This window comes from Leishmania panamensis (assembly GCF_000755165.1).
Source record: "Leishmania panamensis strain MHOM/PA/94/PSC-1 chromosome 31 sequence".
Classification (NCBI taxonomy): Eukaryota; Euglenozoa; class Kinetoplastea; order Trypanosomatida; family Trypanosomatidae; genus Leishmania; species Leishmania panamensis.
In genome coordinates, this window is record NC_025878.1 from 570485 (window position 1) to 592286 (window position 21802).

Here is a 21802-nt window from a genome sequence, read left to right on the forward strand (position 1 = left end):
GCGGCGACAACGACGACAGAAGCGAAGAAGCGATCAAACAAACAAACAAACAGCGAAGGAATAAAAGGAACGAGAGCAGCAGTCGTGTTTTTTGCTCACTCAGAGAATAGGGCGTCGCAGCAGAAGAGAGAGGAGAAGAGGCAGACGAGAGACAAAAAAAAGAAGAAAAAAAGAGAGGGGCACACACAGTGAGCACTGAGACCAGCGTTTCTTCCACCTACACACACACACACCTCCCCAATCAGAACAGCTCCGGGCACACCAAGCGCAGCTGCACACGCAAAATAAATTTTAACAAGCCCACACTCGACTGCGCACAATGGAAACACGAGGGGAAAACGCACGGACGCCGAGCTGTATGATTACGCTATTCCTCGTTACGCCTCCTCGGCTTTCCGCTCGACAAGGTCGCACTCAACGACGAGCAAGAATGCAAGAGAGGAAGGAGTCGAAAAAGGGGAGAAGGGCCGCTCTACACTCCTTCTCCCACCCCCATGACCATCGACGGTACCAACTGCAGAGTGCACACGCCCGGGTTTTCTTGGCTGGAGGAAGAAAGCCAAAACAGAAAAGAAACACAGCGGCAGCAGAAGCCAAGAAGAAACCAAACAAAATGAGTATGTGGGGGAGGGGGAGGGGAGAGAGAAAAGCGTAAGGAATAGAGAAAGCAGCAGAAGAGGAGAGCTGGGAATCGAAGAGGGGGAGGGACTAAAGAACACCGTGTCACTCGCTTTTTAGCGGCCCGCTTGCCTTCACCTCGCCACAGAGTGCAGAACTGTGACTGCGCTGGATCACTCGTTAGCTCACCACTCCCTTTTTGATGCTCGATGTTGATGTGCTTAGCTGATGCGGTCTCTTGTCTTTGTTGGGTCGCAGTTAAGCACCTCTTATGCTGAGTCAAGAGGGCAACGGAAGCTGCAAAGGTGTCCTTGACAGAGAGGCAAAACGCGCAGATCGTCTGTAGCCAGCGGATGAGAACAACGGAAGGGGCAGAAGAGAAGGAGGGAGGGAGGCGGAAGCGTTGGACACAAGAGAAGCGACGTTCGGTATACCGCACAAGAGCCACGGGATGCCGGAAGAGAGTCAACGCCCCAGCTTGGCGTTTTTCTTTTTAGGCGGTAGAAATGCGGTTATGCCGTGTGAGGGCTTTGCGCAGCTCAGGTAGAACGAAGTCAAGAAGTGCTGACGAAGGAAAAAATACGTCAACGCCGGGGCAGCCTCTTGTGATCGGGTAGTGAATGCTGATGTGCACTTCGGTTAACGAGTGAATTTGGGCTTATGTGTGCGTCTGTGTGTGGGGGGGGGGGAGAAGGAAGAGATGTCCACTGGGCACGGGATCCAGTTCATGTATCATCGAGGTGGAGCAGTGGGATTGGATGAAGAGCACAACGATATGAAGACTAGCACATCACAGAGTCTGTACAACTTCATTAGTGACGCGCGAAACACAGCGATTCCTCCAACACAGCTTTGGCTGCTGTAAGCGAAGGTTGCCACAGCAATGATGGGAAAGCTCTTTCTCTTGCGACGCCGCCGCTCACCAAATCGGGTACGCATGCCCCACCCCCTTCTCCGCAGAGGCGACTATGTGCCACAGCATGGGAAAGCAGCGAGAGAAGTCACTTATTACCCCACAAGCAGCACAGGCCACAATGACGCGGGCCTCCTCCTCCTCCGGCAGGAGCTCCCGATATATGGCGAAAGAGGCCTCCATGTACTTCATGTAGAACGGCGAACAGTGCAGGGAAAATGTGGAAGACAGGCAGGCGCCGCGCGCGTGGCGCACGCCTACATGGTAAGAGGTGTGACAACCCAAAAGACATCAAAGAACAAACACCCTATATGTGGCCGCAGCTTCTCTGCCCGCTGTACAAGCTGTCCTGTCACACGTGTGCCTCCCTCCATCACTATGTACTTCGCCTTCACAGCCCGACTCAACAACGTTGAAGAAATAGAGCACCCCCCACCCACCCACCCGCCCGCCCCACAGACAACAGTCATCACCTTTACAAGTCCTAGCGTACAAGAGTCCGACGAGGGTAACTGCTTGAATACTCAGCAAAAGGCGGACTGAAGGGTTCGTCCTCTCATCGATGCTCGAGAAAGTGGTGACAGTACACTTTGATGGATGGTAGAGAGTCCGCTGTCTTTTCTACGCGTCCCTGCGGAAGCTCGATCAGCAAGAGGGGAGTGAAAACACAGAGGAAAATACAGAATGGCCAACTCGGTCCCTCGACATCAGCAAAGTCAATTTAAAGGGTCATTGTATGTGGTCTCCCCTTCATCCCGGGCGGGTCCAACGAACGAAAAAGAGCGGTGAAACAAGTCCCTTAAATCCCGCACGTAGAGCTCACCACGCCGTCTCCCACTGCGCTCATGTATCACAGCACTACCTGAGCCAGCACATTAGTGGCGATGTGGTGCATGACACCGAGTCACCAAACCGCCAGAGGCAAATGAATGAGTGCAAATCAACAGGAAAAGACAAGTGAAAAAAAAGGGAAGCCTCGAGCACGGGCACTCGCACATCCTTCGATTGACAAGCAGTGCCGGTGCCCAGACAGTTACGCAATAGCCGCCGGGAGGCCGCCTCCGCCGAGTCACCAAGGCGAGTTTATAGAGAACCATTAAGCTGTCCCCTCTCCAGAGCAACAACAACAAGGATTTTCCCCTCTCAAAGTGTCCATTCGACCGTAGAGGATGAGCGAAACTCCCCTCTACTCTTGGCTCGTCACAGGTCCCATTGCGTGGAGCAAAGTAGCAGTGGACAGGCGCTACAGCAACGTGCCGGCTCAGTCAGCTTTGCACGTCCCAGGTCTCAAACTCTGCCCACCTACCCCCGCTCCCATCGTGCCGCTCGCCACCCGGGGTACCCCTAAGAGTAGGCAGTGAGGGCTGGGTGAGATACGCTCGAGTCACACAGACACCCTGTCCATCACATGGATGGCACAGACGTTTTCACAGTCGCAGGTCGCCACGACACAACGCCGTTCAGTACCTTACCGCCGACATCAATAGCAGTAAGTCGCTTTGGCCTCCCCATGTCGCAGGTGCGTGACCCTGTCACCACCAGAAGTGGCTCGGCATTGGCAGGGATGCGGGGGAGGGGCTGCTTGGCTACTCCACAGAGCGGGTGCTGGCTCCCGAGACCACGTACTGAGGTGTTCACCGTCATTCGGGGGCTAGAATGATGAGCAGAGACAAGAAAAGTTCAGAGGATGAGCTTGCTACACGTGCAAGTGCAGATACACTTCTCCATGGGCGAAAGCGCCACAGTCCCTTGACCAAGCACGCCGAGACGCAAGCGCCAGCAGGCATCCATACGCCCAAGCCGTAGGCAGAGAAAGAAAGGGGAGGGGGGAGGCAGGCGGAAAACGAATAAGCGCAAACTTGAGAGAGAGAGGGGGGGGAAGGGAAATCGGCCAAAACAAAATGACGGTGAACAGAGACAGCCATTAGATTAACGCGTGCGCCACACAGAGAGAGTGGGTTACTCGTCAGGAGAAGTTGAACAGGAGAAAGGCACACTAAGCAGCGCACAGACAGGATAAAAATGACAGTCGTAGAGGAACATCACAGAGAAAGAGAATGTGCGCTACCTCGGTGATATCGTCAAGTCGAGAAAAACACAAACAAACAAACAAAATGAAAAAGAACACACTGGTGTGCACATGGGTGCAGGAGCGCCTTGAATCACGGTGACCTCCGCACTTGTGGCGCTCCTGCACGACGCATCTCGTCAGCTCGCGGGAAAATAAAATAGCCGTTGCGAAGAAGAATTTAAAAAAACCACTCTGCATGGAGACACAACAACCCTTACGCACCATGAGAGGAAGAGAAACAGATTATGACCAGCCCTGTGCCACGAGCATGGCTGACACTGCAAGTGCACAGAGGCGGTCTTAGGGTGCTAAACACACACTTTTTGCCGTAACACACAGGTGCAGCAGAGAACGCTTTGGACGACTCTCTTGCATGGCGCTGCGGCGCTTGGAGAGTGGAGGGCGGCAAGGAAGGAAATGAAAGCAAGCACATACAAAAGGGGGAATGAGTCGGGCGAGACCTAAACGATTTCACTTCAAGAGAATAACAGCAAAAAAAGAGGGGGAGGGAATTTCAGGAAAGAGAAAAAGCGGCAAGACAGAGAGGAAGGAAGAAGAGGAGAGGGAGGGGGAGAGGGGGGAAAACAGCCGAGAAAAAATACAAAACAAAACATGAGAGCACTGTGTAAACATACACGCGCACAGACAAACATCAACCGCGGAAAGGAAACCAGAGAAAAGAGCTCCCATCCCGAGACACGAGCATGCCAATGGCCGGAGGGAAGGGGAAAGAGACAGCCTGATTCCTGCAGAGGAAAAAAGAGCGAGAGCAGAAGTGAAAACAACCGAGGATGCACCTGAATACAACCCTGGTCTTGAGGTGCACTCATCAGGCTCACTGTCTACAATGAAAGCGAAAAGGGGGGTAGGGGGAAGAGGAAAGCCTGTGTCTTCTTCTTCGAAAAGAAGCCAGAGAAAAGTAGCACGCCGATAGGAAAGCCAACAACAGGAAAACAAGCGCCCAGGCAACAGTGCCAAATGACAGGTCTGAGACTCGAATGCAATGCGTCTATGGAGGAACACGATCGAAAAAGCGCCGTTCACTTTCTCACCCTCGGGCATCAACGGCACAGGCAGAAGCAGAGGAACGGCGTAGGGGGAGCAGGAATTCCAGCACACAGAACAACACCCACGGGGTGCTCCCTCCAGTTGCACCCTCGTATAGCTTTACGTTAGCTAGCCCAACCGAACGCGCGCTCGTAAGCCTCACCACGTGTGGACATAGAGGGGCGCTGTCGACCCGATACGGTTCAGTTGCTCTTCACGGCTTACATTGTTCGCCCTACGAATGCCGTGCACGTGACCGGTACTCTACCTTTTATGTGGGCCTCGCCAGTCCCATCGCAGTTTTACCTTTCCTCCTGCATCCTTCACCTCTTGTACATGTGCAGCCACTTTCAGCACCGGGGGCTGCAGCATCGTTTGAAACCCGCTCGGATTGCTAATCAACAGCTCTGCTTGAGCTCCTCCCTTTCCACCGTGGGCCAACGCGCGAGACGGCCCGAGAAGGCCACGGCTACCGCCATTCCGTTCCTGAGCAGGCTGCTGCGGTATTGGCGGTTGCCGCAGCATCCCCAAACTGGCCGTCAGCGCTGTTGCCCTGATCGCAGACTCAGGAAGGGGGATGTCGGTCACTCCTGATCCCTCGTAGTCAAGGTAGTCGGCTAGCCCGTCCGAGTAGCCGCCTGGCCCAAATCCATGAAGAGAGGGCATAAAGTTGTCAGCAGCCCCGTCGCCGGACGGGGTGAGTCGACCCTGCAGTTGAAGGGGCGAGCACGTCTCACTCTTTGGCAGAGGGCCGCGAGATACACCGCCAGACAGGCGGCGCTGCAGCGCCTGCAGTGGCTGAAACTGCCGATCCGAGTGCTCATACGGAGTGTTCGCATACCTCTTAGGTTTCTGCAGCTCATGAGGTGACGACACACCATCTCCAGAAACCGCGTGGCCCACAAATACACCACTGCTCTCGTACGCGCTGCCAAGGCAATTGAAGGTGCCACTGCCGCTGCTGCTCACAGGCGGAGCGACGATAGCTCCAACGATGCCGTTGAAGCTCTTGCTAGGCAGCCCTGCGCTACTGCCAGCGTCCATGGCACTGTTTTCCTCATTCCGAATGGAGCCGCCCGCCGCTGGCATGGCACCAGAATGGCAACTTCTACTCACTGAAGGGATCACGCTTGAGACGGGAACATCATTCTCGTAGGCCTCACCCGTCCCCAGAGAGAGGACCATGCGGCGCTGCCGAAAGCTGCACCGACCACCGACAAGATGAAGGTTACTCATCGTGGAGTGCGACGACCCCGTCGTACGGTACGTCTCACCGCTCCGGGAGCTGCGGTCGCTGTAGGAACGGCTATTCTCATTCCTCTGCGAGGCAGCAGAGCTCATCTCTTCCTCGGACATCGGGTTGACCGCCCGCGTGATCACGTCGGCACCAGCAGAGGCCATCGCTGCCGCGGGTGCGTTCTTCTCCAGGTTCGAGAACGTGCTGCGACGGTTCGAGGCATCGTGGTTCTTTGCATTTTCCCTCTCTCGCTGGACAGCGCGCGCGAAGTTGGGCACAAGCCCAATCGTGTAGATGCGGCCCTGATGCTCAAACTCCCAAAGGTAGAACGTGCGCGTGGCGGCCTCGGCGGACGCGGGAGGTGTGGCGTCGGCGTCGGCGGCATCTTTGTCATTAGCAGCGTCCTGTCCATTGGTCTCACTGGGCGCGGAGAGTGAGAGGGCTTTGACGTTCGACGCCGTGAGTCGAGAGGTGCGCACCTTGCTGTCATGGCCACTCTGCGTTCTGGATGGCGCCACGGGCGTCACAGTGAAAAGCGACGACGAACTTAACGGTCCTGCAGTTGGGACCGCAGCCTGAAGAAGTGGCGTCGGCTTGAGCCTCTGCGCCGTATAGTAGTCCAGCGGGTACGAGCTCACCCAGTGACTGTCTGAGATGTCCGCCATACGGGCTTGCAGATACAAGTTCTTAGACCACGACAAGATAATGTCCGAGGCCACCGCCGTTGGCAGCGACTCCGACTCGGAGAACGGCCGAACACAAATGCTGTAGTCCCGCGCGTCTTCAGGGTCGGACGCATCGAAATCCGTCGCGAGCGTCTCGTGCCCGGACAAGTCCTGCGCCACCGCCCAGTCCGAGTTGACGAAGGCGCCCGTGCCGACCCGCACAGTCCGTTCGAGCACCGTCGCGTGGGGGTATACCACTCCTCCCACTGTCAGTTGATTTGTTCCCACAACACAGACCAGCTTCACTGTCGCAGCACCGGAGCCTGCAGAAGTAGGCGTATCGCCGTTGGCACTCTCTTTGGCTCCACTGCAAGACCCGATGCCCCCGGCACTCTCGCCACCGTAGCCAAAAATCTTCTCGATGTCCGCCCTGCTCTTCAGCAGCGCCTGCACCTCCGCGCTCCCGGAGGTGGGCAGCGGGGCAGCGGGGATGGCTGCAGAGGGGTAAGCGGCGTTCGCGCCCACCACCACCACAGCAGATCCGGCGTCGCCGACAAAGCCGGCAAAAAGACGCGCCAGTGGCGTCGGTGAAGGGTGAAAGTCGAGTCGCGGGACGCACGCCGCCATGAAGGCGCTCAGCTCCGACGCAACGGCCTCGTCCATCTCGATTGCCAAATGATGCGCCGCAATGCGTATTCGCCGCAGTGCCCGCGCCAGTCGCCGTGTCCACTGCAGCTTCGCACACCGCAGCCGAACCTCGCGCAGGAAGCACAAAGAAGGCACATCCATCAAGAAGCACGAGAAGCGCGTGCTCGGCAGAGGCGGGTTTCCGGGAAGTCCTGCACGGCGACACTGGTCCACATAGAGGAACGCTGCTTGGAACAACGCACGACTGAGATGCTGCTCGCCAGCCGACTTGGAGACAAACGCGACGAGTTCGTACTCGGCAGGCTCATCTCGGGTGCCAACACACTCGCCCTCTCCCTCATCCCCGGCGCTTTCCGCCGGTGGCCGGAGGAAGGACTCTGCAGAGGCCCTCACCTTCTGCTGCCTCACCGGCACCAGTCCGACGAACCCGATCACCATGAAGGAGCGGTGCGGCGCAAACACTACACTTCCGTGCGGGGCGCCGCACCGGTTAGCATTAGAAGCCGAACCCGCGTCAGCTCCCTCTTTCAGGGATGGGGCGATGGTGCTGGTAGGGTATTCGAAGCAGATGGCGCACGGCGTTGGCCGAAGCTGCGGACCCTGAGTAAGCTTTTTCGGTCTCCACGCCGGCGCTGCGCCCTTCTCTGCAGAACCGAAAGCGCGGAGCTGGCGTACGAGCTTCTGCTGATCGTACGCCTGTTGCATATCCTCGTTAGTCTCGTACAGGTCGGTTTCATAGCAGCTGACTGTAGCCGCGTAGAAGGACTCCAGCGTAGGGTAGTAAAGGTCGCGCGGCAGCCCGTTCACCGTCCCCCACGACCCCTTCCGGCAGTAAAATTGTGTGGCCGGCTCCCGGTAGGCGTTGTACAGCTGCTGGAGAAACGGCAGCGAGGCTGGGGCCGCGTCGAGGCAGAGTTGCGCAGTGCAGTAGTCACGTTGTGAGCTGCGTGACGTGTTGGAGTTTCGACTGCCAGAATACGATGACGCATGAGAGTTGGGCTGCGTGACCAAATCAGGTTGCACGTGCCCCATGAACTTCTTCGTCAGCGGCAGCAGCGACACCTCCTTTCGGCGACGGCCGCCGCTCCACGCCTTCTTCTTTCGATCTCGAAGCTCATCGAGGTACTGATCCTGCGCCTCACGACTGGGTGCTGCGCCCATGAGCGAGTCCTTCAAGGCCCCCCCAAAGAGCTGGACAACCCAGTCAAGTCAGATGATCCGTGAAGAAACCACGCCTTGCTTGATTTACCGGCAGGCCGCTGATCGTGTGAGGTCAATGCAGCGGCGCAGCGATAGAGGGACAGACAGGGAAGGCCGTGCGGACTGGGATAAGTTGGGACGTGAAAATGTAGGTCTCCTCCACACAGTGCGAAAGGGAGGGAAGGGGGAGAAGGAGGCAGAAATGGGCTGCAGGACTGTCGGAGTGAATCAGTCAGGCACGTGTAGAGGGATGGGTGCTACGATATTGAAAAAGTAGGACGGCACTGGCATGCAGAGATCATCCGAAAGAGAAGAGAAGCAAAACACAGCTGTGGGCTCTACGTTATAGCTGGCAGACAAGGCGAGGCGCGGAGCAAAGTCGCGGTATGGGATCACAAGGATGGTGCCGGTGATTACACGGCATGAGTAATGGGAGAGTAGAGAAGATAAAGAAACAGCATTTCAGAGACGAGTAGGGAGAGAAGAAAGGGGTAGCGAAGTAAGACGCTACTCTGAAGAAATGCGCGTACAAGTATCGCCAGTGCCAGATGCAAAATCGGTACCGACATGAAAGCCGCTGACACGCACAGTGAAAAAGAGAACTACTTGACTGAGAGGGAGCAAATCACAGGAACACTACTCATCACCTACAACGAGGTGAACCACCCTCCTTTCAGTCATTCTCACTCAGCGAGTGAGAATGGCGGGGCTGATGATGAAGACGCTTGTCATGGTGTGACACTGGGGTCACAGCGACTTCCATTACGGTAAAGGAACAGTACGAAATAAGAAAAAGACCACACGGGACTGCGTTTCTATGCAGCCCCCAGGCACCACACAACGCCCTTCTTTTCTCAGGCTTCTCCCCGCCCGCCCGCCCTTCCCCTCCACGCCACGAAACGATCGCAGGGGAATGAGCTGCAATGAGGAAAGCAAAGGACGCAAACCTATTCCCAACGCACAGCTGCTCTATCGTGCGCGGAGACACTGATCCGTGGAAGCGCGAAGAGTTCGCACAGACACGCGATTCGCTATGAGAGCGGGCAACTGACGTACGAGAGCCGCAGAGTCAGTCAGGCACTGGGCAAGCGAAAGAAAAAGAAAAGAGGCGCCACCGTAACTGCCGCGGACCGCCTCAGTTGCATGAGGACTCGCAGAAACGCGCCATCACCTGCACTGATGCAGGAGTGACGCGACCGCAGCCTCCACGCGGCGCTCACGCTCTGCCGCGCTGAGATGAGCGCCTCCCTCACCGGCATCACGCAAACGTGCACCACTGACCACACTCTCAGCATCCTCCCGTGACACATGCTCAGGGCAAGCAGCCACCGCTGCACTCTGCACCACCATCCCGTAGAACACGGACCCGCGTTGCCCCAGCAGCGCCCGCGGTGACCCCATTTCCACGACACGCCCGTCGGCCATCACCAGCACAACGTCGTACGCTGCCACAGTATGCAGCCGGTGCGCAATCGTCAATACCGTGTACGCGCCAAACTGCTCTGCCACAACACGCTGCACCGTCTGGTCTAGCCGCGCATCCACGTTCGCCGTCGCCTCGTCCATCAGGAGGAACGCGCTCCCCTTTTTCAGCAGCGCTCGCGCTAGACACAGCAGCTGACGTTGCCCAACGCTGAAGTTCGACCCACCCCCCTGCACCACAGTGCTCAGCACAGACATGCCGCCAAACGCCGCAGTCGGAGACTCAGTAGCTGTCGGAGAGGTGGCGGCACAGCCACCGCTCATCCCCACAAACCCCACGGACGTCAGCGCAGCACGCACTTCCTCGTCCGTCGCATCACCGAACGGATCCACGTTGCTTCGGATCGTCCCCTTGAACAGCACGGGATCCTGCGGAATCATCGAGAACAGGCGTCGTAGCGCGGGCAGCGTGTACGTTCGCGCGTCGCGCCCGCACAGAACTATCCGCCCACTGCACACCTCCACAAGCCGCAGCAGCGCAAGCAGTAGTGTTGACTTCCCGCTTCCCGTCCGCCCCACTACACCCACCTTCTGCCCAGGTACAACCGTAAAGCTCACGTCACGCAGCACAAGCGGCAGCCCAGGCCTGTACCGCATGCCCACGTTCTCTAACCGCAGCGCGCCAAACTCGTCTCCGGGGTCGCTCCTCAAAGCACCACGCTGTCGCAGAGGTGCGCCCTCTTCCTCATCACTGCCGGCAACCACAAAAATGTCACTCGCATGGCTGGTGCTCCGGCCCCTTCCGTTGCCGCTGCCTCCACCCGCCGCCACAGCTCGCCCCACGCACGCGTCCCGCGGCGCCAACAGCAGCGCTTCCCTTGGCACGCAGTCAATGTAGTGGCAAATGCGTTGCACACTGTTCATGCTCGCCTCGACGACAGAAGCGAGGTCTAGGATTGCCGATAGTGACCAGCTGAGATCGAGGCACATGGTGAGGCTCAGCGAGATCAGACCCACACGCGCCTCCGGCATCGTAGGTGATGCATCTAGTAGCTTCTCCGCGACGCCAATCGCACCCACAGCAATGATGACTAATGCCGCAATGTACTCGATCCGGAGAGCGAGCCACAATGTCACCACCTTCTCCACGTACGTGTAGCTGTACACCAGATCCAGCCGCGACAGCGCCTCCTGAAACAGAACGTGCGACTTGTCGTACGATGCGATCGTCGCACGGCCGTGGATCACCTCCTCCAACAGTGAGAACAGTGGAGACTGCACCACGCTGCCACGCCGCCGCACCTCACGCACCACCGTCGCGTAGAGCTTCAGTAAACGTGTAAAAGCGTAGGCCGCGCACACCATCACGGCAATGCTAAAAGGCGACGTATACAATGACACAGCCAAAGATGTCATAACGTATCCACCAATCCCAAAAAGGGGAATCACGTTCGCTGGCAGCTCATCGTCGAGGACGTAGATGTCCCTGCTGAATCGGTTGACGATGCGACCCAACGGCGTGCGGTCGAAAAACGTCAGTGTGGCTGCGCTTACGGTGTACAGGAGTGTGGCGTGCAAGCGGCTGGCAGCGCGACGAGCAAACTGAAATATGAGCAGATTCGTGGTAGGTGCCGCGACAGCAACCGCCAAGACGAGTCCGAGGTAGATACCGAGTTGTTCGTTGGTAGTGAGGGAACCAAAGTAGTTCACTGACCACAGCGTCAGCCAGACGCTCGATCCAGTCGAAAGTACTTCGCAAGCAAAGGACTGCAGTGCAACTCGAACTGCAACAGACACGCCCCCTCCTGCGACAAAGTAGGCGCGGTACACACTCCACGGTATGTGCCCTGCCTCCTTCTCCTCCGCAGTCATCAGGTCGCCGCCGTCCGCTGCGTCCTCATCCGCAGCCCGCCCTGATGAGCCCTCCACGGTGCTCGACGCGGCGCTAGATCTACGTGTGAGGTCTACAGCCTTTGACAGCGTAGAGCCACTGCCGCTGCAACTCGCCGCCTCTGAGTCCTCACAGACACGTGTGTCACGCCAGCACCGTTTCGATAAAGCGACCCCACCTTTCTCCCCCCACTCAACGTCCTCTTTCCTGCTACTGCCATCAGCACCGCCAAGCAGAACGTCGTCACGCTCCTCAGGCGTGCCACTCAACGGTTCCACACCCAACACAGGCGATCCCGTAGGACTGAGCACGTTGTTCGCCGCAGCAGCACCGACTGTCTCAGGGGGCTGGTTATCGACACCTCCGCTCTTCTTACTCGTGGCTGCAACAGTAGCAGCGGCCTCTTCGTGCTCCATATGCGCCCTCCACTTCGACGCAGCATACGCCGCGTAGCTACCTACGAACATGACGCGGCTCTCGCACAACACTACCACCTGGTCCGCGTGCGGCAGCACCTGCAGCTGGTGCGTGGTCAGCACGCGCGTCTTGCCAGCCAGTGCGCGCAGCACAACCTCGTCCATCACGCGCCGCCCAACGTGCGCGTCCAACGCGGACAGCGGGTCATCCAGCACGTACATGTCGCAGTCCGCGTACACGGCCCGCGCAAGGCTGACACGCGCCTTCTGCCCGCCGCTCAGGTTGATCCCGCGCTCACCAATCTCTGTATGCAGTCCGTGTGCCATCAGCGCCAAATCCGCATCCAGCTGGCAGCTGCGCACAGCGCGCGCAAGCCGCTCGCTCACCAGGGAACGACTGCAAGCGCACCGCGATGCACCACCAGGAGCAGCGGCTTGCGTGGCACACCGCAGCGGCGAGAAGACCTGCGCAGAGTCACCTTTGAACGCACGGCTGCCGCCGCCGCCGACTGCAGCGCCACCCGGAGTACTGCGGCGATCGCCCTCAAAAAACGTGATATTCGCCTCCACCGTCTCCTGCATGACCCATGGCTGCTGCGGTACGTACGCTATTGACTGCGCTACGCTCACGCGGCCCTCGAACCGGAACGCACCTAGAAGCGTCGCTAGCAGCACAGACTTCCCGCTCCCCGTCGCGCCAATCACCACCGTCAGCTGCGCGCGCGGGAACGACACGCGCACGTCACGCAGCAGCGCCTTGTCTTCTAGCGCGTACAACGCGCCGCCACCTTCGCCACTGCCTTTTCCCTCAGCATGTGGAACTGCCGCATCAGCACCATCGTGCTCTAAGGCGGCAGGCGCAGGTTCCTCACCGCCCTCACCCGTGGCAGGAGAGGCACCCGCCCTCCGCCACTGCAGCTCCACCGGCACGCGGCGGCGCAGCACCGCACACAGCACCTTCTCCGCCACGCAGCGCAGCCCCATGTGCCGGGGCTCATATACAGGCAGTGCGGCAGGCACGGACACGAGTACCCTCGCGGCGTCGACTGAAGGGGCACTCGGGGCTTGCGCGTCCCTGAAGGAAGCGCCGCCAGTCCCTGCTCTGTTGAACACGCGCTCCGCGTGCTCCACGATGATGTGCGAGTCGTCGCACTCCAGGAACCGCGTGATACGTCCTGTCGACACAATGAACTTCGTCAGTGACGTGAACGCCTCCGGAAGCATCATGACTGGGAAAGTTATAGCGCTAACAACTGCGATTAGAGGGAGCACAACCGCTGTGTTCAGCTTGTGCCCGCTGAGAGTGTAGGTGGCGAGAACAGCGGCGACCATCAACGCTGGAGTGGAAAACACGCACCCCCAGAGCCCGACCTGACACATCTGCACTCTTCGACGAAACCGCAACTCATCAGCCCGTGCGTTATCTTCAATCACCGAGACAAGCTTCGACTCCCATCCCATCGTCTTCACGACACGGATGCCAGAAAGCAGCTCATTAGTGCGACGCAGGCGCTGATCCGTGCAGCTCGACAGGCTTTCCTGTGCGGTGCCCATGAAATTTGCCAGCCCACCTTGCACAGGCAGTGAGACGGCAAAAACAAGAACAGCAGCAAGAGCACTCCACCCAACGAGAACGAAGAGGTAGACAACGTGCAGTGTCAGCATAATCGGCGCCGACCACAGGAACATCACCTGCATGGAAAATTCTCTGATGTTCTCAATGTCAGAGCTCGCCATCGTCAACACACGACCGGTGCTCATATCTGGTCGCGACAGCGCATCCGGCGACACTGTCAGACACTTCTCGAAGATCAGTGCAAGTGTTGAGGTGCGGAAAAGGCTCGCCGTACGCCGAGCGCGGTGCATCTCCTTGTTGATAAGAGCTGGCTGAGCCAGCCTCAAGGCCACAAAGATCGAGAAGAAGAAGAGCCCCTTTCCCACTCCCTCGAGCGCCTTGTTGGACTGCAGGAACAGCACAAACTGCTGCAGCAGCCACGGCGTCGACACTTCGCACATCAAAGCCCCAATTGAAGGCGGAAGCATCGCCATCAGGTCGGACCGAAACGAGCGGAGAAGAGTCCAAAGCAGAGACGGAGCGCGAGGCATACGCGGACACCCGATATCAGCGCTCCCACTCACTAAAAGGGGCACCAGATCCCGCACGTACTCGCACGTGCACCGCGCTCGCCCAGCCTGTACCTGGTGAAACAAACGCTCGCTGTGCACGCACCCGTCGTGCACAGCCTCAGCGGCCGCATTGCCATGCAGCCGTGCGCGGTAAAGCGGCAGTGTGCTGTCAGCATCCCACTCCACACCTCCGAGAAGCTCGTGCGGTGTGTCACTCGACTGCACGTACCCCACCCACCGCAGCCGACCACGTACATCGCCTTCCCCGCGAAATGCCACGCGCGCCAGCTCGTTCGCAACAGCCACGCGTGCGCCGCCACAGCCGCCGTGGTGGTCGTCACCACCAATGTCGCTAGCACCCGCGATGTCGTTGCCGTCACCACCATGAGCAGGCAGCGCAGCCTCCACACGCACGCGCCACGCGTCGCGGCCAGTGCGCACCTCGTCGCGGAACGCGCTGCTGAGCCGTGCGCCACAGTACACGGCGCGGTGCGCACGCTGCGGAAGCGGCATGTATGCCTCCTCCAGCTGTTCCCGCCACGCAAGCGTGATATACGGATCCAGCCAGCTCAGCAAGTATCGTCCCAGAGCGCTGCTCCGTTCCTCTGGCGCCTCCTCCAGCGGCTCGAGCACCGCAGCCCAGTCTGGCTCGGCGCCACCAACGCTGCTACCAACTGCTGGCCCGGCAGTAGGCAGGCGCCACAGTCTTCGGTTCACCTCTGCAAACGAGTAGACGCTCTCACTCGCCGCTCCCACTGTCACCCCCGGCCGGTGGCTGCTCATTGGACGGCGGTGGTGGAGTTCGGATAAACAAGATGCAGCGCACCGTAGAGAGGACCACGAGAAAAGAGGCAAGAGGATCAAGTCGATGGCCGCGTTTCGCTTGCGCGTATAAATGTGTCCTCTACACAAAGAAGGGGAAGTACCGCGGCGACGAGTGAGACGATAGTCGCCTGCTCGCACACCTACCACAACAGGCTAAGCAACGATGAAGGAAAGAATTGGCCACAGTTTGCTGTGCCGGTCTCCGCCGTATCGCACCACTGCAATGAGTTGGTCGTGAAAAAGGGGGGTGGCCCTTCGATGCACTTCTGTCAGCTGACGTGCAGGGGATGTTGCTCAGGCACTTGCAGAAAGGGTAGAAATCACTGTGGGGAACAGCATGCAGCTACCAAGAGTGATACAGTCCCGTGTAGTGCAAAGCGAACAAGAAGGAAAGGGACACAGCGGCAAGCGTGTTCCTCTGAGCCTTCACGAGAGAGAGAAAGAGAGAGAGAGAGACGCGAGTACAGAGCGATGCGTGAGTGCGATGCCGACGTCACACCGATTGAGTGAAGGGAGACCACTCACAGCCACCGACAACGCGATAGAGGTGCTTGGCTGTAGACAAAACGAAGCAAACGGTAATCTGCGTGGGGGGGGAGGAGGAGCATCGGAAAATAGGAAGCGCGTCCGTGCAGGGTGCGCAGGAAAGAAGGAAGAAGAAGAAGAAGTGGTGTTGCTTCCACTGGGCTAACCATCAGAAAGAGGGGGGGGCCTACGCAAGCCCAATACACTTCTGCTTGTCAGCACCGCTCCCTTTAGCATACGCCTAGCCCTGATGGTGGTGGAGGTGGGGGTCAGGATCATAGGCTGGTGAGGTCTACACAAGGAGGTGGTGCTCGGGGGATAGCGCAGCTAAGGAGAGAGCAAGCCAGCGGCGCGGGACACGATATGAACAAGAACGAGAAAAGGAAAAGAGAAAGAGGGGGACAAAGCGAGAGAAAGGGAAACGAGAGGAAAGGAGGGATGTGGATAGTGCGATAGAGCCGCCGTACGTGCCTCGGGTGCTGAAGTAGTGTGAGGGAGATGAAGCGAGAGAGCTGGAAAATATTAATGTAGAGAGTGAGGGGAGTGGGGGAAAACAACAGAAAGGAGACAATGAAAGATACGCGTGCAGACGAGAATGAGGAGGAGGAAGACAGCAAACTGAAAGCGAAGAAAACCTTCTTCGTAAGCTCAGCTTGAGTTCTCTTCCCTCGCAGGGGCACACCGCAAGTCGCCCTTTTCCCTAACTAGCGGAAAGGCTCAGCAAGCGAAAACGAGCGACGCCAGAATGAATTCAAAAAGTATCAAAAAAGAGGCCTTCGGATGACGCAGTCAAGGCTGAACTAGTCGACGTGCAGCTGAGAGTACCTTCCGAAGCGAGCGCTCTCTTGCGCATAAGCCCACACAAACACACAGACACGCATGCAGGGTCACAGCGAGGCGCACGCAGGTTGCAGAAGCAGCGAGCACGCGGCAAGGACTGGGAAGAAATAATAATAATAATAAAGACAACGCGGCGAGTCGTCGGCTCAGTGGGGATGCAGCGCTAAATCTCTGCTTACAGTCATGAAGTACGCAGGGAAAAGGGGGCGCACACAACCAGACAAAAAAGTAAGAGGAGCCGAGTGGAGAAAAAGTGGCCTGCCTTCAACTTCGTGTGTACGTGTCTGGCGACAGCACGGGGAGGTCGCCAGGAAGCAGCCAACACGAACAAAGGAGAGACAGTCTTGCACCTGTGCACTCACGTCCATGAGCAAGAGAGAGGGAGAAGAGAGAAAACACCGGCGGGCCGCTCCACTAGAGGAGAGGGGCTGGTGCGTCACAGGGGCAGGAAGGCTGGGGTGTTGATGATTTGCCAGTGATGAGCTATGTTCGTCTAGGCACTGATGTGGAGAAGAACATGCGTGTGGCGTGAGTGTCAGGCGAGAAGTTAACAGCGAGAAAAACAGAGAGGCAGAGAGAGCAGCACAAGCATGTAATAGGAGGTGGCAGTGAGAGAACTCCTCAGTGTGGTGGGTAGAGGGCGGATAGTCGAATGGGTCCACAGAAATCTTCCGCGGAGCGCACACGGACTACAAAGGGAGGGACTGGGGAGACTACGTAACGACTTCCCGCTGGCTTGAAAGAGGGGGACCGGGGTGTAGGGCACGGAGTGCGGGAACGCTCAAGGGGCGGAGAGCATTGGTGGTGGAGAAGGATGCAAAGAAAGAGTAGTCGTCCCCCGCCTTCTGCTGACTTTCTTCTCGCCTCCTCCCCCTCACCCGATGCAATCACAACGTGTACGCCTAGAGGTGGCGGCTGCATCTGCGAGAAAAGCGGCTTCTACAGCCTCTCCACAGTGCTCCACACCCCGTCCCCCATGTGCGGTGATCTCCCTCGAAGATCGCTGCTCTCCTAACGTCATGCGAGACAAGTAGTCCGCGTACGTGAGGAGGGGTGCAAAGGCCTCCCACACTCTTGCGTCACCGTCCGTATGCTTCCCTCCTCTGTACGTCTTTGCTATTTTGTTTTTTCTTTTTCAGAGATGATTTCGTATGTGGCATATATATATATATATATGTGTGTGTATGTATATATAATGTGGGGGATAACTCCCCGCATGCATTCAAGGGGGGAAGGCGGAGGAAAGAACGGTGTGGGGCAGACAAGAAGCGAAGAAGCCAATAAAAGAATGAAGGCATCGAAGACAACAGAGGCACATACACACAAGCCGACCAGTACACACCGCGATGAAGGGAATACGACTCGCTGTCGCCGGACCTGGGAAATGACACTCAGGGAATACAGGACTAGACGAGAACGGCGTGGGATTGTCCGACTATATGTATGTGCGTGTGCGTGGGTGTGTGTGTGTGTGTCGGCGCAATGTTGGTCTCTCTAGTCTTCGTTAGCACACACTTTTGGGTTCTCTTCGCGGGTTTCCACTTCTCTTCTGCCGTCTCAGGCGGAGAAGAGAGAGAGGGTGGAAGGGGGCGGAGAGAACCCGCCAAACCTACAAAGACAGAAAGAGGGGAGAAAGAAAGCTTTACTCAGCGAGTGGATGCGTGGATCCTGAGTAGGTACATGCAGGCCTTGAGCAGAGCTTAGCGAAAGAGAAAGGGAGTAAGTGGAGCGCCAAACAAACAAGAGAAAACGAAAGAAATGAAGCATAATAATGTGCACAGCGCCCTAGACGGGGCAATGAAAGAGGAAGCGCCGTCACACATTCACCCTAGCGCGCCTACAAAGGGGAGGGGAGAGAGAGAGAGATGTTCACTAGAGGAAAAAAAAGGAGATGAGAAAAACAAGTCAAGCACTGAAGAAATGGACAGGGAGAGAGACGAGTTTGCACAAGAAAAACATAACGAGACGGCATATATATGACCCCACCACCGGAGAGGGAAACTGAGAAAAGAAGGCCTCGCCGGGTCGCAAGAAGAGTCGATACGGCGCCCGAAAAATAATGTGCTGCCTACCATACCCGCTTTGATGAGATCATGTGACCTGGTCCTTTTCCCTTTTTCAAAATAACATTAAAGAAAAAACTCCATCAACACCAGGCAAACGAACGAATGAATGGAATAGCATAGACTTTTTAAATTACCGCTCTCTCACATTCCTGCAGCACTCGTGATGCCTATGGCATGCAAAGTGGATTACAACAGGGGCAGCAAAAAGGGGGGGAGAGAGAGAGAGAATGAGAGATGCAGGGGAAAATGCAGGGAAAGTTACAGCCACTCGATCAAAAGAAGATCGATGCAGCTAAGTGATCATCGCGTGCCTCATCTTCCCTCTTGTCCGCCATGCAGCCACCGACGACATCGAAGAGGTCCACAATCACCGCAAAGTAGCTGACAGAGGTTTCTCTCCTAAACCCCTACTGCAATGTAAAAAATCAGGGAATGGGTGCGGCAACCCCGTCGAAAGAGGAGAAGAGAGGGAATCATAAGTGAATAGAAATGAAGAGGCCAGGTAAAAAGGCAGATAAGGAAAAGAGCCCACGCACACCCACCGAAACCACGAAAACAAAAGGAACACAAAACAGATGGGGACACCGGAGGCATGAACAGGAGCGAGGCGAAAACAAAGAACGCAGCGGAGCGAATGAGAGGAATACTAATCATTAGAGACCAGATAAAAAGGAGGAAACAAGAGATGTTCAGTCAGTCGGACTAGAGTCAGAGAGAGACGCACAGCTGATGGATACGCGAGGGCGCACAGGAGGTGAGGGCACAGAGAGAGGCAAAGGGTAGGAAAGAGAAGCTATAGTGTGCCTGTCGGCGTCACTCAAACGGCAAAACACTGTGGAGATCGGTGATACTCAACATCCTCGACATGGTAGCACTGTCTGCTACTCCCCTCTACCCTTTGCTTCTCTTCTCTCTTCGTCATTTTTGCTCGCTGTGTTGCACCCATAGTCGGTCAATCAACGCATCCTTTGGTTTGCTGGATGCTATGTAGCTTTGAAATCCTCGGAGGTAGAGAGGGAGAGGGGAAGCTGACGAAAGAGAAGAAACCCGAAAGAATAGAGCGAGAGAGTCAATGAATGAGAAATGATGGGGGGAAGGAAGGAAAGACGGGCATCGGCCAGAGCACACGCAAAAGAAAAAAGGGGGAGGGCCACCGCAGAAATGTGCAACCAGTGACACTCCCCCCCCCCCTGCTCGCAGAGAGTCCCCCTTCCCCGACCGTGTGTCGAGGAGTGGAGCTGACCGTACAAACTGCGACGGGGCACACCCACAGGCACACGCATGCAACGCAATGGAAAAAACACAAGACAATAACAAAAGAAAACGAGAAGGACGAGGCGGTGCCACCGCCTGTGAGAGGAGGACGGTAGCGCGACGACCACACACGGGGAGCAGCAGACAGCAGGTATGAGAGAGGGGAGAGGCCGCACACCAATACGAGCACACTGAGGAGACGAAGAAGAACAGGAGAGAAAAAAACACAAGAGCAAAACAGGATCGACAGCCAGTCGAAATCAGAACGGTGTGCCGCCTAAATATTTATCCTCTGTCTTTCTGTTGTCTCCTCGCTCTCCCTTTCCCGTCTTGTGGGTCACGGTACTCGATCGACCTCTCCTTAATGGGACCCCCAACAAGGGCCCCCTCCTCCTCTCCCACGCTCGTCACCCTCTCCTTTCCTGCTCTTCTCACCCCGCGTCCACCTGATTCAGTGGCGACACGTTACGATGACCTACACAACAACAACAACAACACAGAGCCCACCAATGGAGGATGAGGCTATAGCAGAGCATGAAAATGGTTCAGTATCTCGAAAGGCGAAGTACAGCCGAGCGCACACCACAGGGAGATTGGCGGAGGGCCACAGACGACGGCAGGACAGGTGAAGAGCGATTTCCTTCGCCTTGTTAAGGGCCTCGTGGAAACGCGCGTACAGTGAAGAAGATGGGTCAAGGTAAAGGAAAGGGCATCAAAGTCGATTCACTCCGTGACGAGAAGGCGCCCCATAACAGGGGAAGCAAGCAGGGTAAACAGCAAAGGAGAAAGGAGCCGAGCGAATGAGAACATAGGAGCTAGGTGAACGAAAATATATATATATATATATATATCTTCGCAGCCCACTTTGACGCCTTCGCCGTCGCTCTTGTGCCGTTCCCCGTGCGGTCTCACACACCTGCCAGCAAGTGCGCCCGACAACGTGCAGCACACTAGGCTCAATGCCTCACTCTCCTAATCGGCACCCTCGTCTCATCAAGACTGTCGCTGAGTCAGGGCGATTGCACCACTCGGCAGCGCAGGGGAGTGTGCCAGTCGATGAGCGAGTGTACAGAGAAAGGCGCAGGCACTTGGCGGGCACAGTCAGCAGCTACAGCACAAGATCAATGACTAGGGAATTAGAAGGAAACGGTGGGGAAGCAAAGGAAGTGATCTGCAATCAAGCGCACGTGCGTCGTCATACGGGTAACGCCACGCCCATCCGAGAGAATGAGACCAAAATGAGTCCAGAAAAAGGAGCCACGGGGGGAGGAATGGAGATGACACTGCACAACCCCTGCAGCGCCCAGGGGGAAGTGAAAAGGACAGGAAAAGCAGCCACGCCTACCAAAGTGCGAAAAGAAAGGCGGTGAGAGGCGAGCGAGGCCTCTGCAAACGCGTGCCAAACAGTCGCCTGTCAGGAAGAAAGAAGCTGCCGCAGATCATTGGGGAAGACAGGGAGGGACTGGCATGTGGGATGGGGCCTCACAGTCTCCTGTAGGTGCACATGCGAGCCTACGCGCGCGCTTCCCCCACTTCTTTGCGCTGCAGGGATCGCCGAGAAGCCGCCGGTAGGCGCCGGCAACAATAGAAGGGCGCGCACACAAGCAATGAGGGAGAGCAGGGGACTTGCAACACAGAAGGGAAGTGCGAACGGGCATCACGCGAGGCCAGTGAACACTGCACCACAATCGAACGCTCAGAGGCTGACATTAGACTAGCATGGCGCTCAGCATCGCCACAGTCGCAGAGACAAGAGCAGCGCCAACAGTCCCCACCGGTAAGGCAGCAGCATCCGCACAGCCGCGCTTTATACACACCCCAATCGCTGTCAGCGTGTATCCCTTGCAGCACGTGTTACACCGTATAGAGTTGTTGGGATCACAAGACACGCAGTTCGGCACGTAGCAGTGTGACGGAGGGGACGTAGGGCGAGCAGTTGTAGCAGGGCTGGAGCTGCTCGAGGCGGGCTCCATCGTGGTCGTGGTCGTGGTGCTCGGGGCGGGCTCCATCGTGGTGGTGGTGCTCGGGGCGGGCTCC

At 57.2% G+C, this 21802-nt stretch overlaps 3 protein-coding genes across 3 annotated transcripts in view, besides 1 other annotated feature; all 3 read right to left on the bottom strand.

Annotated features, from left to right (window-relative positions):
• Positions 1 to 2664: 2664 nt before the first annotated feature.
• Positions 2665 to 3164: a repeat region.
• Positions 3165 to 4913: 1749 nt separating this feature from the next.
• Positions 4914 to 8360, bottom strand: LPMP_311350 (hypothetical protein; the record flags this gene model as incomplete). The annotated part of the gene is made up of 1 exon (XM_010703223.1): positions 4914 to 8360. One exon carries the CDS (start codon positions 8358 to 8360, stop codon positions 4914 to 4916), a length of 3447 nt encoding a protein of 1148 aa, XP_010701525.1.
• A 1206-nt stretch (positions 8361 to 9566) lies between these two features.
• PRP1 (pentamidine resistance protein 1) lies at positions 9567 to 15038 on the bottom strand (the record flags this gene model as incomplete). Its single annotated transcript, XM_010703224.1, has 1 exon — positions 9567 to 15038. The coding sequence occupies one exon, from the start codon at positions 15036 to 15038 to the stop codon at positions 9567 to 9569; it is 5472 nt and encodes a 1823-aa protein (XP_010701526.1).
• A 6605-nt stretch (positions 15039 to 21643) lies between these two features.
• Positions 21644 to 21802, bottom strand: part of LPMP_311370 (hypothetical protein) — a gene marked incomplete at both ends in the record, with an annotated part of 1527 nt that continues 1368 nt past the window's right edge. Inside the window, one exon of the mRNA XM_010703225.1 lies at positions 21644 to 21802. Coding sequence (XP_010701527.1) covers positions 21644 to 21802 — 159 coding nt within the window.